At 38.4% G+C, this 17457-nt stretch overlaps 1 protein-coding gene across 2 annotated transcripts in view; it reads right to left on the bottom strand.

The window, feature by feature from the left end:
- The window catches only part of eea1 (early endosome antigen 1), a 23736-nt gene extending 6279 nt beyond the window's left edge, over nt 1-17457 (bottom strand). Inside the window, exons 1-22 of one of the 2 annotated variants that reach the window (XM_077597153.1) lie at nt 17308-17457; nt 13521-13598; nt 13314-13426; nt 12304-12358; nt 12155-12220; nt 11996-12026; nt 11807-11911; nt 11585-11706; nt 10789-10944; nt 7479-7595; nt 5771-6109; nt 5430-5579; nt 5065-5184; nt 3930-4133; nt 3520-3720; nt 3293-3406; nt 3049-3204; nt 2812-2951; nt 2345-2675; nt 2059-2160; nt 1726-1920; nt 1427-1609 (exon numbers count right to left, since the gene is read on the bottom strand). In XM_077597153.1, coding sequence (XP_077453279.1) covers nt 1427-1609; nt 1726-1920; nt 2059-2160; nt 2345-2675; nt 2812-2951; nt 3049-3204; nt 3293-3406; nt 3520-3720; nt 3930-4133; nt 5065-5184; nt 5430-5579; nt 5771-6109; nt 7479-7595; nt 10789-10944; nt 11585-11706; nt 11807-11911; nt 11996-12026; nt 12155-12220; nt 12304-12358; nt 13314-13426; nt 13521-13598; nt 17308-17331 — 3102 coding nt within the window. In that variant the 5' untranslated portion in view covers nt 17332-17457. Of the gene's footprint in view, nt 1-1426; nt 1610-1725; nt 1921-2058; nt 2161-2344; nt 2676-2811; nt 2952-3048; nt 3205-3292; nt 3407-3519; nt 3721-3929; nt 4134-5064; nt 5185-5429; nt 5580-5770; nt 6110-7478; nt 7596-10788; nt 10945-11584; nt 11707-11806; nt 11912-11995; nt 12027-12154; nt 12221-12303; nt 12359-13313; nt 13427-13520; nt 13599-17307 lie in introns of those variants that run through there. The other variant, XM_077597154.1, reaches the window with a different exon arrangement.

Genomic DNA, 17457 nt, shown 5'->3' with positions numbered 1-17457 from the left:
GTGTGGTCTTTTCTTTTCAGTCATGATTCCCACCATCATTGGGTCATCCCAAGAACATATTGTTTTGGCTACCAAAATATGCAAATCAGATACACCCAATGTTCCCTCCAAGCTGTGCGCATGCGCAATTGCGCATTACTCTCGTCTTCTCCGCGCACAGCAATCATATGGAGCGCACAAAATAAAATCCAAACTTTTTTTCCCCCCATGATGGCGCCGTTCATGCAGCAGCAGCTCTGTCGACACTTATGTTTTTCGTGTTTTACAGCCCATCTATCTTTTTTTTAATTACATTTTAATATTTCTTAATACATTCCTTTTTACTTTACTGTGCAAATAGAAGAACAAGCGGTGAAATCTGGTGAGAACTGTCTAAATCTGCTGTGTGTGGTTGTGTGCGTGCGTGCGTGTGTGTCTAGTATGTGCGATCGTTTGTCTTCAACCTACACAATGGACTATAAATGGAAATTAGCCCTCGGCTACAATCTTACATATATATGTTCATTAACATGAATATAAATGTTCATTAATATGTGCTATCCATTATTAAATAAATCAAAGCAAAATAATGGAAAAATATTGCATATAAATGGAAACTTGACTATCTCAAGTGACACGTTCAGCAGAAAAGTCATTTGAACGAGAATGAGAAGTGAGAAGGACAGATGTGTAAAGTAAGGTAAAATTTAAGTCGGATTTGTGCATATTCTCATGGCATTTATGAAGATGTTTTATTCATAGATATTTTTTCATTCATTTTCCGAACCGCTTTATCCACTTTATCACTCGCGGGGAGGTGCTGGAGCCTATCCCTGCTGACTTTGGGCCAGGGGCGGGGGACACCCTGTATCGGTGGCCAGCCGATCGCAGGGCACAAGGAGACGGACAGCCATGCACTCAGACCCATACCTACAATTTTAGAGTGTCCAATCAGCCTACAATGCATCTTTTTGGGATGTGGGAGGCAAACGGAGTACTCAGAGAAAACCCACACATGCCCAGGGAGAATATGCAAATTCAACACAGGTGGACCGACCTTGATTTGAACCCAGGACCCCAGAGCTGTGAGGCCGACGCGCAAACCACTCATCTGCCGGGCCGCCCATTCATAGATATTAATCATTACATTTTATTATTACTAAATCATTTATGTGTAGTAGACATGCACCTGCTTATGGAAGGTGTGATACTGGTGTGTGCCCATAGCGAGCAACGATGATGTTGCTCACACTGGTACTCAGTGTGCTCAGGGAGGTTGTCTTTCTGCCCAGACAAACAAAAAATTAGAGGGAACATTGGATACACCCCCTGCCAAATATATCCGATTTGACCTAAAGATTTTGACTAGGCATTATCAGTGCTCACGGGACACTTTTAAGGGTTATTAATGGTTTTGCATAAAATTAGATTCTTAGTTCCAACCTACTTTAATGTCTTGATGTAGTGCGGTAATCTCCGACTCTTTGCCATACAAGTCAGACTGGATCTTTGTAAGGCTTTGGAGACTTTGCTCTAACGCCTCCTGTAGGTCTGCTGTCCGGCTCTGCTCAGAAGACAGCTGCTGGTTGACCTCCGTTGCCTGTTCCCTCAACATCCCCTCTTCTTCCTCCTGGAAGAGACAATCCGTTCATTATCAATCACGCGATTCCTATTACCGCTTGGTTAAAATGATGGCTCACTTGCGTATACAAGAACAATGATCCAATGTACTTATTTCATACTTACTTTCTTTAAATTCACTTTCTGTAACTCGACAACTTGGCCTTTTAGCTTTTGTATTTCCCCCTCATAACTTCCACTGGCTGTCTTGAATTGAGCCTCCAGTTTCCCTAGGATTTTGTCTTTCTCCTTCAGCACTTCCTGATTCTTTGAGTTCTGCTGTTCCAATGAGGTTAACTGCATTTTTAGCTTCTTCTCTACCTAGAAATTGAGGAGAAACCAATGTTTTCAACTGTAGCAGCAAAAAAAAAATACAGCTGTACATATACATTAGATATTTTAAGAAATGAATATCAGAGTAGATTTTTTTTGTGTGCCGATGTTAAATTTCTAAAATACCTCTCTCATGTGCTCCAATTGTTGTTTGGTTTCTGTCAATGCCTTACTGATGCTCTCATTATTCCTCTGAAGCTCCACTTTTGCCTTCTCGTACAACAATTCCTACAAATTTCAATCAACATAACACACGTTCATATTTCTCTACTGTAGGTAAGTTTCCCAGAGATTTTCTTTTGAAGTTAGTGACTAACTATAAGCATCCCAAACTCTTTAGTTGACCATAAATGCCCTTAACCTTACGTGCACTGTGTTTGTGTAACAATATCCAAGAGTAATAAGATGTGACCTTTTCCTCCATGGCTGCCTTTTGATTCTTCTGCTCAGCATTCAGTCGACTCTGACATTCTTTCAGAGCCTTCCTGCTCTTGCCGAGGTTTTCCTGAGCTGAGATCAGCTCTGTCTTTTGAGTTTCTTTCTCCTGTTGGGCCTTCAATAAGTCTGCAGAAAGGCTTTGTGCTTTTTTGTCCAATTCTGCATGCTGTGCCTTCCCTTCTTGGGTCAGCTTGACCAAATTGAGCTCAAGGGCAGCCTTGGCCTGCTGGCAGCACTCCAGCTCTTTCTGGCTGTCACTCAAAGCAGAGCTCTTAGTATTTATTTCCTCCTGCAGTGACGCATTCCTAAAATGAGAAACATTTATTTTTATTCTCTGTTCAGTCTTTGTTTGTTTTGTCTGCTTTATCGGCCCGCTGAGCCATAAATGAGACCAAATAATTATCTTGCGGACCCCTAAATAATGGCTTCGAGTCAGCTCACCCTGTTTTTTCATTGTTGAGCAAAATCTGCAGCTCTCTAGAATTTTGTTTGGCGCCCGACAGCTCCTTATGTAAGTCCTTCACTTCATTCTGGATTTGGTCCTTTGAAGCCTGCACTTCCATGACCTGTGCCTGCAGTTTCTGAAATTAGCACATCAGTTTAAACGATTCATCAAATCTATATTTAAGGGCACAATGTTACCACATTTACACCTGCTATAAAAACGCTCCCACCGACCTTATTGAGCCCCTCCAGCTTCTCTCCGTACTGCTCTGAGGCCAGATGTTTGTCCTTATATTCTTTGAGAGAGGCTTCGAGCTGACTGCACTGTTCCTGTCTCTCCTTGAGCCTCTGTGTCTGCTCCTGCACTTTCTTCTGAACTTTATTCAGCTCCTACACATATGTATATAAATATTTCTTTTTCATTTCTAAAAACTTAACACAAGATGAGATTTGAAAACCTCTGAAACTAACAAGCCACCTGCTGCTTGTCCTGCAATGCATGCTGCGAAGACTCTATATTGTTCTCCAAGTTGGCCTTCTGTGCAGCCTTGGCTGCCTCTGCAGAGAGCAACATCTCGGTTTTTGCCTTCATCTGATGGAAAAACAAAAAACAAATGGCAAAAGCAGTGTAAGATTGCGATTTGATTTTGCAAAACTGATTCCGCTACCCTTAAAACTAAAAAGGGAACAACTCCCAATAGCTACCTGAGAGTCTAGCTGGGTCACCTTCTCCTTGCTGTCTCCAAGTTGGGCATTCAGCTCACTGACAGAAGTCTCCAGCGTTTGTGCCCGGTCCTGGGATGAACGCAGAAGAGTTTTCTGCTCCTGAACTTGTTTGTGTAAATTGTCCTGGGCCTGCTTGTTGCTCTCGGATTGATTCTTCAGCTTGTCTGTCAACTGGGTTACCTTCACATGGCGAAAACAAGTTAATGTTGTAATAATAACTTTGATAAACAGCTAAGATTACACACTCAATCATCATGAACCAACTCCTTTTAGAGGGTATTATCTAATGATTAAATGTGACTCCACATGGAAATATGTAAATACAATGATTATTGTTTTAATCGCTCGCTGCTGGCAGATTTTCTGAACGGGACTGTCAGTTTACATACTTGTTCCTGTAGTGTGTGATTTTTCTCCTTTAGTTGGTTGAGCAAAGCAGTTTCTCCTTCCCCGGCTTGAATCTTGGCACACAAGTCTTCTCTTTCAGCTTCCAGCTGACTCACAATGTCTTTACTCTTTTGCAGCAGAGCCTCCAAATTTTGGATCTTTTGGTCCTTATCGCCAATTTGCCGTAATACCTGCTCCAGGTCATTCTACAGTAAGAAGACAAGTACAAATGAATACCAATAGGGTATTTCTAGAAGTACATCATTCAGACAGATCTACTTTTAACAATCCAATAATACCAAGTGATGGAAGAAACATTCTTTTCATGGTAAATGAAACTTTTAAAGCGAGCCATTTAAAACAATGGAATTTCCATGCATTTAAAATTACATCCTTCAGACACCGTATTTCGGTACGAAGGCATTTTTAAAATCTGCTGTTGAGATTCCTCATTGAGCGTTGCAACATCCAAGCTGAGATACATTGAATTTGATTCTGAATTCACCATGGTTACTATAATGACAGACTGTTTACTTGCTCTAGGTTGCAGTCTTGCAGGGCTGTCACCTGCTCATGTCTGCCAATACCCACTTAAAAAAGTCACGTTTTTTTGCTTCATTACTTTGAATTGTTTGACTGCATTTCCCTTTTTGAGCTGCTAGTATCAAAATTGTAATAAAATGCAGGCCTGGCGAGTTTGTGCCCTATTAGTGACTTTTAATAAATGGATTGATAAAGTGTTAGGTTAGGGTGTTTTAAGAGCTTAGAAGCCCAGTGTTATTGGTAATGAATTCATGTATATTCAATGTTCACTTTTAGTAGGATCAAAGTAGCTTCAGGCATAAAGGGTTTTTTTAGGCAAAAATGTGCCGACTTCATATTGTTTTAGAGGTTGGCTAAAAACATTCTGAGCTCAGGACCTTTACATCGACAAATTCCAAGACACCTCTCCATCACTGGCCTTCAAGTATTTTTTTTTTGCAATATTTACAATAAAAAGTTTTTTTAAGCTTCCAAAGTGCATGCAAGAAATTAGTTTGAGAAGTATTGTATATTATAAAGCATCTATACACCGTAAGCATTTTTATAACAATAGCTAAAGGATCAAATAAATCATTTTGATCTTGTGAGCTATACCTGGGACTCTCTTAATTTGCCATTAGTGTTCTGCTGCAATGCTTGCAGTTCCTGATGCTGCTGCTTGGCTTTCTCCAACTGGTGCTGCAGGTCAGTATTCTTACTCGTACTTTCCTTCATCTATTGGGAGACAAGATTTTTTTGTATTTTTTCACAATGCATTTTATGCCACCCTTCCAACAACTGTCATTTTTTTCTGTCTTTTTTATTGAATTCAAAAGACTGGATTTTATACTATAAAATAAATTGTAAAATGTGTACAATATGGCTACGCAAAGAGCTAGATTGATTTTTGTTCCATGGTATACAGCATCTTGATTAAAATCAATTCAGTTAGCCTCCAGATAGGTTTCTACAACATCTACCTGCTCTTCGGCACGTGAAAGTTTAAGCTGAGTGTCGGCCGCTTGCTGCTCTCTGTCCTTCAGTTTGTCCCCCGATAGCTGTCGCTGTTCTTTTAAACGGCCTTGGAGCTCACCCACTTGTCTCTCTGCCTCCAGAAGTTTTACATGGAGCTAGACAGACCACAAGTGAAAAAAAACATGCCAATTACATTCCAAGAACAGTTTTAATTTATTCAACAATTACTTAAGACTCTATTGTTGTCGATGATTTTTAAACTTTGATGAGCCGTTGGTGAGCTTATTCCCCAAACCAATCTCCACGAGACTGGACGCGAAGAAATTGACTGAGAGACTGAACTCACCAGACCAATCTCAGTATGCTGTTGAGCACCTTGGCTGTCCTTTTCTTCCCTCTGCTGTTCCAGCTGTTTCAGTTCAACCCTCAGTTCGGCATGCTTCACCTCCAGGTCTGTAGCTTCCGCCTTCAACTTTGTCACCTCTTCAACTTTCTCTCCAAGCTCTACATTGGCTTTCTGCAGAGATGCTTCTAATCCAGTTGCCCGAGACTGCAGCTCCAAGAGTTCCCGTTCTTTCTCTCTCAGGTTATGTTGACCTTCCTTTTTGGCAGCCTTTTCTGTCTTTATTTGCTCCTCCAACTGCTCATACACCTTTTCCTTACATCCCAGTTTTTCAAAAAGAGTCTGTAGGAAGAAAGGGGGCAAAACCAAGATGTAATATTCCTGAAAGAAGAAATAGCATCATAATTCTTGTTTAAAAACCACTAAAATCTCAAGTGCACTATACAAGCGCTCCATGAAGTCCGTGTGCTCTTCAAAAAATATAACTTTGTAAGTATTTGTGATAGAATCTGTTTGGGAAAGGTCATGTATATTTATAATTGTTCCATTGTATCTTTTTAGGTTCATCCTCAGCAAAGGGAAGTTCATATATTTTCTGTTGAAATCATGCATCACAAGTAATTTAGAATTATTATTTTTTAACTTAACTTAAAAATGTATGCACTTAAAAATAGGTGCAATAGGCTTCAAAACATGTTTATAGATTATATCAGTTATAATGTAAAATAAAAAGGGCACAAAAACTTTATGGTCACCCTGGAGTTGTACAAAACACACTAACTATTATTATCACTATCTTTTTAATTGATTTTGATAATATTTATTTTTGTGCCAATAAATTTTCAATATGATTAGTTCTAAACTGTTCTTACAGCATGACCAATAATTTCCTCTTGCTATTAAGGCAAAACCCAATTTAATGTTTAAAGCAAAGAAAATGCTTTAAGTGAAATAGGATAAATAAACTTTAAATAATAAAATAATGCAGACTGAAAATGTATTGAGCAGCCAGCCTAACAAGTCTGCTTGCATAAAACAGGCTCGCGGGAAACACGGAAATTTGTACCTCCTCTTGCAAAATCTACAGCAGGGGTGTCAGACTCGGGTTGGTTCGCGGGTCGCGTTAACGTCAACTCGATTTCATGTGGGCCGGACCATTTTAGTTATAATATATATTTTTTTAATAAATGGATTAAAAGAACCGGATTAAAAGACCTGAATATTCAGTTTTTTATAGATCTAAAACAATGTTTATTTCAGCTTTTAAAAATAATTTTTGAACTAAAAACACAGAAAAAAATGATTAAAAAAATACTATTATTGATTTAAAGGGGGAAAATCAGGAAATTTAATATACATCTATACTCTTAATATACATCTATAATATTTTAATTTGATCCTAAAACAGAAAGTCGGCACTCATGATTTACTTTCCCGGGCCACACAAAATGATGCGGCGGGCCAGATTTGGCCCCCGGGCCGCCACTTTGACACATGTGATCTACAGTAAAGAAAATACAATGCCATTTGTTAAGGACAACGGGCTTGCAATACAGTGTCCGGCACATTTAGATTTACTGTTACAAATGCCTAAATAAAATTTTGTTAAAATGTTGAGGGCAATCGCTATAAGTAAATTGTATCAACCTGTGATACGATACATTCAAAAATAAAATTGTTAAATGATTACCGTAACTGGTGTGGGTATTACCTTGCATTGCTGTTTTTCATTATTCAGCTCCCCTTGTAGCTGATGGATCTGTTGTGTATAGACCGCTACTTCTTGTGGACCCTTTTCCAGCTCTTCCTTGAGTTGGGATATTGTCACCTGGGGAAAAAAAAAAAAATCGTACAAATTAGAATTGATGAAATGAACTTCGATGGATCAACAGAAAAGGATCAAACAAACAATAGACAAAAACACTGAAACACTTCATGAGAATCAATAGGATAGAAATGACGGAAAACAAAGCATTTTGCAAACTATCCAGTTTATGAATTTTAAATACCTCTAGTTTACGGATCTTGAGGAATCGTTAAGAGTTGGTAAAGTGTTCAATGTGTGAAGACAAAGGGAGAAAGGGGAGGAAAAGACGAAGACAAAGGTCAGCCACAATACAAACATAAATTCATCCCCCAAACTTTGACACAATAGAGAGAACAGTGGCTACATACTGACAGAAATGTAGCAATGACGACAGGGTGCAGGAGTGTACAGACGCTCCCCTACTTACGAACATTCAACTTACGAACAACGGTACATACGAACATGTCTGCAAATTGCGTTTAAGTCCAAAAATGTTCGCAAGTCCAATTTTGTATTTCGCCCCTTTTTCGGAGTAGTACTTCTTTCCGCCGCTAATACCAACGCCTGGCGCTGTGAGAGCTCAGCTCACCCAGCATCTACCTTCTTCTTCGTTGCAATGCGGAAGTGCGTGAATGTATCTCCAGTGTGCAAAGAACCTTTTTCATTTGTATCATTAAATATCTCATGCATCCAATATTGAATATGGTTGGTAAAAAAGCGAAAGGCTTCTATTGAGGGAGTTGCAAGGAAGAGGCAAGCCATTTCATTTGAAACGAGTGGCAATAATAACGAAGCTTGATGCGCGTGAGAGTGGTGAGCGTTGCACATCGTTCGACCGTCAGTACCATTTATAAACAGAAAGATCGAGCAGCAGGACCCAAATATTGAACGTTGCACAAAGTTTGCAAATCAATTGAATGATGCCATACAGTGCTATCGCATCATTTATGATGAAAAAAAGAAGAAAACTGCAATTGTCATTAGGTCGCTTCTTTTGGCCAGTTTCTAATACATAAATCTCTCTCTCTCTACAGTACTGTACATATTCTCTCCATTTTATTAAATGTTTTTTTTTCAGTACAAACCAATGCGTGTTACTTATACAAGCCTTAAACATACAAATGCACTTATATAAACCTTCAATATACTTATATCGGCCTTAAACATAAATTATAATACAAAATATAGCACTGAATCAACTTACAAACAAATTCAACTTATGAACAATCGCTCGGAACCAATTGCGTTCGTAAGTAGGGGAGCGTCTGTATTGATATAAATCACAGGGTACATGGTGCTACCAGTAGAAGATTTATTGTAGAGCCCAGTACTGAAATCAATCCGCTGAGATTGAAGCATTTTAACTATTATTAGATTTTCTCTTATGCCACGAATGCTATGTTATTCATAGCACCGTGTTATGGGTAGTTCATCACATGATGAATGGAATATTTAGCAAGGCTGACGCAGATCACTCTGATGATTGCCCACTACATTAAATGTGAAAATGTAACAAAATAGACACTGTTTATTATTTGTAAATGTTTTTGCCTTCATGGAAGGAACGTTTTGCTCAGCTGTTCCAGTTGACACTAAAGCAAAACTATAATGTCTCAACGTGAAAAGTAAATCTTCTCAAAAGCTTATCTTAATTATTTTCCTTCTAAAATATAAAAATTGGGTAAAACCAACCTTTTCAGTCAATTATCAAAACAATGGAATAAGGTAGAAAGTAGAAACCAAATTATTTCTTGCTGGAAACGTTTTTAATTTTTCTCGTCAAAGTCTCTATGTTTAGATTGTCATCAATACAATATTGTGTCAGCATTGAAAGATTAGTCAAAATTCTCAAAATCATCTATAAAGTTACAATACCATCCACCTGTACTACTAAAAAAAAAGCGAGGTTTAACTATTTCAGTGGCAGGCAATCTCGGAGCACATAAAAACCACTACAGTAATACCTCGACATACGAGCAATTTGAGATACGAGTAAGATTTCGGGCAAATATTTATCTTGAGATACAGCGGACGCGAGAGGCTGCTTATAAGAACATCACGGGCACTGTATTTCTGGTCGCAACTCCCTCATGTAATCTCTCTACGAGCACTGGGTGGAGCGTTGCATTTTTTCAGTGTTCTTTTCCCCCCCCTTTTCAGTGCAAATGGCGGAGCTTGTTCGCTAATACGAGAGGAGTACTACTTCCCGGGCAAGTTGGCAAGTGGTCGTCCGTTATCCTATTGTGAGGACATTTGTGTGCATCATTTTGGGAATAAATTGAAGGGAAGACAAAAGCAAACAAGCCTCGATAGGTTGCATCTGAAAGTCAGGGTGGAGGCGGGGCAAATAGAGCCAACCCGGCAGAAGAAAGGTATACAAATGTCAAACAAAATTAGTTGTAAAGTTTAGTGTAAAGTTAGATTAAATTTATCTTTGAGTGTGTCTGCATCATAATCCAAGTTTATTTAAATTTGTTTGTTTTGTTACAAGCGCGTTGCTGTGCAAAAAGTCCCCCCTTCTCTCTGTCACTCTCTCTCCCTTCCGTGAAATCCGTCTAATTTTAGTACTATTAAACACATTTTAGTATTATTAAACCACTAGTTATTTGTTACTTTGTTAATAGATGGTGAATTAGAACAAATAAAAATGTTTTTTTCCAATCCAATTTCCTGTTTTTGGTGTTTTTTCAGAGGGTTGGAACGAATTAATTTGTTTTTAGTTCATTTCTATGAGAAACGTTCATTTGAGTAACGAGTAAATCGACATACGAGCTCAGTCCCGGAACGAATTAAGCTCGTATCTCGAGGTACCACTGTATTTACACCACCTGGCAATTGAGAACGTCAAGTAACATACCATGCACTGGGAAACTTGCACAAGCACACGGAGAACATACTTTAACGCAGGAAGGCGATGATTTATTTCCCGCAAGAAAATATCAGCAGATGATAAATGGAGGTCTACTCTATATGCGCCAGAAAACCAGGCATCCTGGGAAACAGGGCACCAACTTTTCTTATTTTTTACTTATTATTTATACTTTACTTATTACCTATCTATTTATGTCTAAAATACCTTTCCTATTTCTGCATCCTCACCCTCTTGCTACTGTGACAACGAAATTTCCCGAATACGGAATGAATAAAGTTATCCAATCTAATCTTGAGGCTGTGAAGAAAAAGGATAACAGTAGGTAGTGTGTCTCAATCTCACCTCTGAGGTCGTGAATTTAGCCTGCAGTTGCTCATAGTGGTTTCTGAGGCTCTCAGACTCCTCCTCTCTCTCTCGAGTCATGTTGTCCATTAGTGTCTGCACCTGCACAAGCTCCTTCTTCAGTACTTCAACGTCCTCCAATCCCGGACGCTGTAGCTAGAGGAGAGCAAATTATGGCGTTTCGTCTTTGTCACTTTGCAGTTTTGTGCGTGTCAAGTCTAATTTGTGCGCATATAAGCCGTACCCTCGATTCAGTCATCATGTTTTGGGCGACAAATACGGCATATATGCAAGAAAATACGGTACTTGATGGCCACATTGTTATGGATGAGTTAGTTGTAATTTTGCTGAATAACCAGAGTAAGAATGAGATATTGTGGGGGAGTGCCTATACATGCCAGACATGCTAAATTAATCTAGCATCCATTTAAACCCGCCCCATCCAACTGAAGTAGAGTATTGCTATATTGCAGAATTTCAGCACTGAACTGTGATGAGTTTGAATTGTTTTGAGCACTTATCTTCAAAAATTATTCCATGTATTTGGAACAAAATCATAAGACTCGACAAGTTGCTTAATATTTTCCAGACAAATATTCACTGTAATTCTAAAGTAAATCACGCGCTGCGACGTAGCATGATTTATGACCTAAACTCTCCCATAAAATGAGGACCTCCATTAATATGCATTGGTGATTTAAACAGATTTCACTGTCCAAATTCAATGCGGGTCTTTAGTTTAATGGTAACAAAGCTCACCTTTTTTAGGACTCAACAAGAGAAAACTATTGTTTACCAGTTCGTTGTGGAGTCCCTCATTTTCTTTCTTCTCTTGCTGCAGCAGTTCAGTTAGATTGGAAAGTTTTTGGTCAGCAGCTTCCCTTAAGCTCTTCTCTTCATCATAACGGGACTTTATATCTAGTGCATGTAACAAGGCCAATTTATGACAAGTTTTAGCATAATAGCAAATTGATGGTTTGAGTAATTAATAAGATGGCAGGCCTTATTTCTCACTTACCAACTACATCTTTGGCCAGCATGGCGGCCTTCTGCTCGTACAATTCTTTCATCTGCTGGATGTTAAATTTTTCTGTCTCTGATTCGTTTAGCTTCTTTTCTAAAACTGAGAGGGGACGGGCAAAAGCACAATAAAGACATTGTGATCCCCTTATGCATCCAGTACATAAAGGAGTTGTTCAACACCCACCTGAATCTTCTGAGCTCATCTGCTCGTCATTCTGTGGGATTGAGAGAAAACAGGGTGACACTATGCCACGTGAAAAAAACACCATAATGTGCATGAAAAAACTATTCTACAATCACTTAAGTCACTTTAAGACATGATGAAACATCTTGAAGGAATTACTTGCTTCAGGTGTCCTTGGACTTTGTCTAATTCTTTTTTCAACTCCCCAGAGAACCATCTTTCTTCCTAAAAAGAAAGAAAAGCATCTTTATTTAAATTATCTAAAACTGTTGTTTGGCATTAAGACGCAGTCAAGAAAGTTAGCATACCTTAAGTGAGGTATGAAGGTCCTGAACTTCTTGCCGCAACATTGTGAGGTCTTCTCTAAAATCAGGAGAGTGTTCATATTTGTCTACAATTACTGCTGGTTATAAAAAGATCTTAAATATATAAACATACATAAAGTATATGTATATATTATATACATACCCACACACATTTATTCATATACACACACAAACTTTATATATAATTAACCAGTTGTACTGTTTTAAAAAACAAAAAAGGATTTTTAGGCCCATTATTCCTAAAGAGAAAAATAATAATTATATTTATGTAATCCTTGATATTGGTTATTAATCTATTTATGCCACTCCTTACCTGTTACCAGAATAGATTCATATATAATCTGATATGCATTACATCCAAAAATATTGCTGGAAATTATTGACCACTTGTCTAAAATGAATTGGTTATATTTCAAGAATTTTAAAAGGAAAATGTCTACCAATTTTGGAAAGATTCTAATACAATATCTTACATTGTGGCCGTATAGTGGTCAACAGCAGAACTACAAAAAACGAGTTGCAAAACCAAAACAAAAAAGAATCTGCAGCACATCTGAAATTAGCTAATACTAGATAAGAGTTTGGCTCGTAACAAACCCTAAATTGGTGCTCTACCACTTTTTCAGGTTGATTCTTTCAAAAGGCCACTTGTTATTCTCACTTGGATCAGTTAAACAAAACAAAAAAGTCAATTTTTAATGAGTGGTATGAAAATAAAAGAATAAATATCAATTCTGTGCATGGGTTTTGTCCAGGTACTCTGGTTTCCTCCCACATCTCCAAATGAGTGGTAGGTTTATGGAACAATCCAAATTGCACTTAGGTATGAGTGTGTGCACAAATGCTTGTTTGCGTAATTGTGCCCTGCCTGGCAATCAAATCACGATGTACTCCACCGACTGCCCATATTTGCTGGGATACAATCTGGCACTCCCACGACCCCTCGTGAGGATAAGCGGCACGGAAGAAGAATGAATGAATATCAATCCTACCTTGTGGGGGCCATATGAGCTGGAAGTTCTCCAGTGTCATGGAACAGCTGATAATGCTTGAACAGGTCCTCTGCTGAATTGTGGGACTTCATGCATTGAGGACAGATGAAGCCCTAAGCAGAGATTTCACAGATTTGATCATAAACGGATTGTTTCAGCTCTGTTTAACGTGAAAAAAAAGCGCAGACAATTCATTCTTATAGCCACCTCTGAGGTTTGATCATGGTTAACTTCGGTGCTTGGCTGCTCAGTCTCTGCATTCTGGGAGCCTCCTTTCCCAGGAGTCTGCAACACAACAGAAACAAACTCTTCAAATGTCCTTTATTAACTCAGCCATAAAGGTATTAATTTGAATCAACTTAAAAAAAGTAAATGTTTTGCTGTTATAATGGCTTTTGAGTACACTTGCATGAGTGAATGACTTTCCACACACAAGCTAGACAGTATAAAAATTTTGAATGGACGTGTGAGAGGTGGTAATACTCTGACGTAAACACCAGCTTCAGTTGGGGGTTCTGTGTACCTAATGGTACGATACAAAACTATTATGCCAATACATTATCAATACATGGGTCAAAATATCAATCTGTAATATTGTGTGACACTATTAAAGAGAAAAACATGCCATTTCTAATGAAAAGTAAACAAGCTTTTCATGGATCACATCAGAAACTAATTTTTCTCACATACTGAGAATACTTTAGTACATTTCTGTAAATAAATACTGCAGCACTATAATCCTGTAAACAAATTACCGTAATTACTCGAATATAACGCGCACTCGAAAATAACACGCAGGTATAACTTTGGGCCAAAAAAATCTGGAAAAACGCAGTACTCGAATATAGTGCGCACCTAAAATTTCCCGCTGACGAAAATCAGAAATCTTACCTTTTTTTCTTCGTTTCACGATTGTTTTGTTCAAACAAATGTATTCATTAGAATCCTTCAAATGAAAAGTTCCTCTCTCTCTTTGTCTGTCCTCTCATACATCTCTTCGTTGAGAATCCTATCAACGTCCACGCTTCCTTCATCCACTTCCTCTTCCTCCCACAACACATCATCCGATTGGCTTTACGAGATGACGTAAAATCCGTGCGTCAAAGTGAGTTTGACAATGCTTTTTTCGATCGAAAATTTGTAATTTATTTTATTCAATTCAATTTCAATTCAATTTATTTGGCAAGAAAAAGCACCAGGCTAAGGGCCATGTAACAAGACACAAAAAAAAAAAAAAAAAAAAAAAAAAAAAAATAGTTTTTGATTATAACACGCACCCCCAACTATTGGAATTAATTATTTTGCAAAAACCTGCGTGTTATATTCGAGTAATTACGGTAGTTTTTTTAACAAAGTTGTAGTGTGTAGTATGGTAAAAACCTGTGAATTCCTTTGTTAAACAATGAAGACTTTTTAAATGATATACTGATTTTGGGGGGAGCATATCGATAATCTATTGGGGGGCAAACTATCACAATACCTCACTGTATTAATATATTGTCACACACCTAACTACTGTAACATATCGTACAGTAATTGAGACTCAAGAGTCCCTCATTCTGCACTGATGGAAAAGTTGGATTCTCGACTTTTTTTTTAACTTATTTTGCATTTTAATCTTATTCAATTATAATATCATAGTTCAATCTATAAGTAGATCCTGCAAAGTACCGTATTTTTTGGACCATAAGTCGCACCAACCAAATAATGCACAATGAAGAGGGGAAAAAAAGTATACACAAGACGCACTGGAGTATAAGTCACATTTTAGGGAGGAACATTTTTTTATTTGATCAGAAACAGAGAACGAAGATATTTTAATGTAAGAATAGTTATGTAAATGGAGAACAACGGGTTAAATAGGCCCGTTAATGTAACATTTACATTTTTTTGGATAACTATAGCCTAAAAAAACATAACAGCTTTCAGTGGTGAGAGAAAAAAATATATAAGTCCTATTTGAGTATTAATCGCAAACTTACTCTGATGATATAGTGTGACTTATAGTCCGGAAAATACCGTACTACTCTGTAGTTTGTTTGAATAGGAACGGGAGAACAAATGTAATGCAGTTTGGATACGGCAACTGCTATTTGAAGGCTTGAATATAGATAGAGTAGGTTATAGAACATGTAACAAAGACAATGGAATACAGTAATCCCTCGATTATCGCGTCTTCACTAATCGTGAATTCATTACATCGCATTTTTTTCCGCTATTAAATATTTAATTTTTTTTAAGTTCATAAAAATGTGAAAATCCACGCCATTCTTGCTACTAGGACTCAGCACTGAAGGAAAAAAAGTTATTATAGGGATGACCCTAGTTCATGATTTTTCGATTATCGCAGCCATGTCTGGTCTATATTAACCGCGATATTTGAGGGATTACTCTATAGGGAGAGAGTGGGGGTGAAAGTCAGGGGTCCATAGACCAAGATGAAACACTGTCATATCTTTCTATCAACCTCATCAAGTTACAGCACAGAAATATTCCCACAGCCATAATCACACGTCACGATAGGCCTTGTTCTCTGATAGCTCTGAGTGGTTCAGTTATACAAATGCTCTTGTCGTGGCTACGTGCTGGAAAGCTTGCGAGGATCCAATCAGAGTAACACCTTCTTCCAAGTACCCTAAAGCACGGGGGTTCACCTCATTGCAAAGTTTAATCTATGACACATTCCTCATTATCAAATGAGCACGCAGGGATACGTTTGTGTCAACTTGGGACTTTGACCCCATGTGATTGGTGTAGGAGGAGGCTGTAATTTTGCTCCATTTAACACTCGTTACTCATTTCAAACATTAACCACATCAGCAAGGTCCGACGTGATCAATTCTATGAAGCTAAATTACGGGTTCTTGTACTGTTTTGTCACTATGATTAAGTATTTTAGGAGGCAAAGATCAGTCATAAATTAAATCTTGAATTGGACGTCAGGACAATATTGGGCGAAATTGTGTTGTGATTAATGGGCCGAACTGTGTTCAAGGGAAATGAAGTCCTAAGGCAGGGTTCGCCAACAAGTTAGACAAAAAGAACAAAAAGTTTCAACTGTGAGAATCAAACAGCATACCACGCAAAGCCCTTCCAAAATCTTAACTTAATTTTCCGGCGTTCGAAGTAACCCGTGGAGATGCTTGTCGGTCCCTTATGTCAGAAGCACCCAATCTGCCCAATATTTTTTAATATAATTTATTATTTTGGGTGTGTTGTAAACGAGAAAATTAAGATAAACATTAAAAGAGGCAAAGAGCCACAGTAATGTATATACAAAATATGATAAAAAGCAAAGAGCCACATTCATTTTGGCCGGGAGCCTCATGCGGCTCAAGAGCCGCCTGTTCGCCACCCCTGTCCTAAGGAAACGAGGTATTTCGCAAGTCAACACGACTGTAAATCTTAATTTATGGGGAAGTCAAGATTATTCAGTTTTACTCGATTTTTGCATTGTCATTTACAAGGAAGAGTGTAGCAACAGTCAGTGCCGGGCTAAACCAAATTACCATTTTAGGAATGGTCGATGAATCAACCCAATACTATAACTAACGGAAACCTATCTAATATGTTAAACCGGGTGACGAATTATTAAACTACTATTTTCGTTCATTGACGACACACAGCGGGCGTTGTCAAGATGATGTTTGATAGCGTTGTGTTGCAAAATACTCGCTCCATGGCCATACACTGCTGAATAAAGTAGCCTCCGTCAATTCAAACGAGTTAGCATCTAATGCTAAGTTTGGCCAGCAAACATAAGGAGCGCTTAATAAATTGACCCCGACTTAGGGGGATGATTTTTTCCATGCCAATGTGCGCATAAACTAGCTTCAAATATATTACCCCGCCCATTCGCGACATGTAGTTAAATAAAAGGTGCGTCCCTATAGAAAACAGAAAATGACGGGCCTGCTTATCACGCGCACACACGCAAAAAATCACACTTTGACCCTGCGAATGCTCTGTACTTTATATTGTTGTAGCAGCTTACCATTTGTAAAATTCGTCTGAGCATGGCTTTGTCCGCGTTTTCCGGGCACGACCCCGAAATCTGTTTCCCAGACGGAAAGTTGACGTCGCTGTAGCGCAGACACCTGATCGAGAGCAGGCAGGAACGGAGAAGGGGCGGGTCGTGGGAGGC

The sequence above is a fragment of the Stigmatopora argus genome, chromosome 3 (genome assembly GCF_051989625.1).
Source record: "Stigmatopora argus isolate UIUO_Sarg chromosome 3, RoL_Sarg_1.0, whole genome shotgun sequence".
Taxonomy (NCBI): domain Eukaryota; kingdom Metazoa; phylum Chordata; class Actinopteri; order Syngnathiformes; family Syngnathidae; genus Stigmatopora; species Stigmatopora argus.
This window is presented reverse-complemented; position numbering and strand designations above follow the sequence as displayed.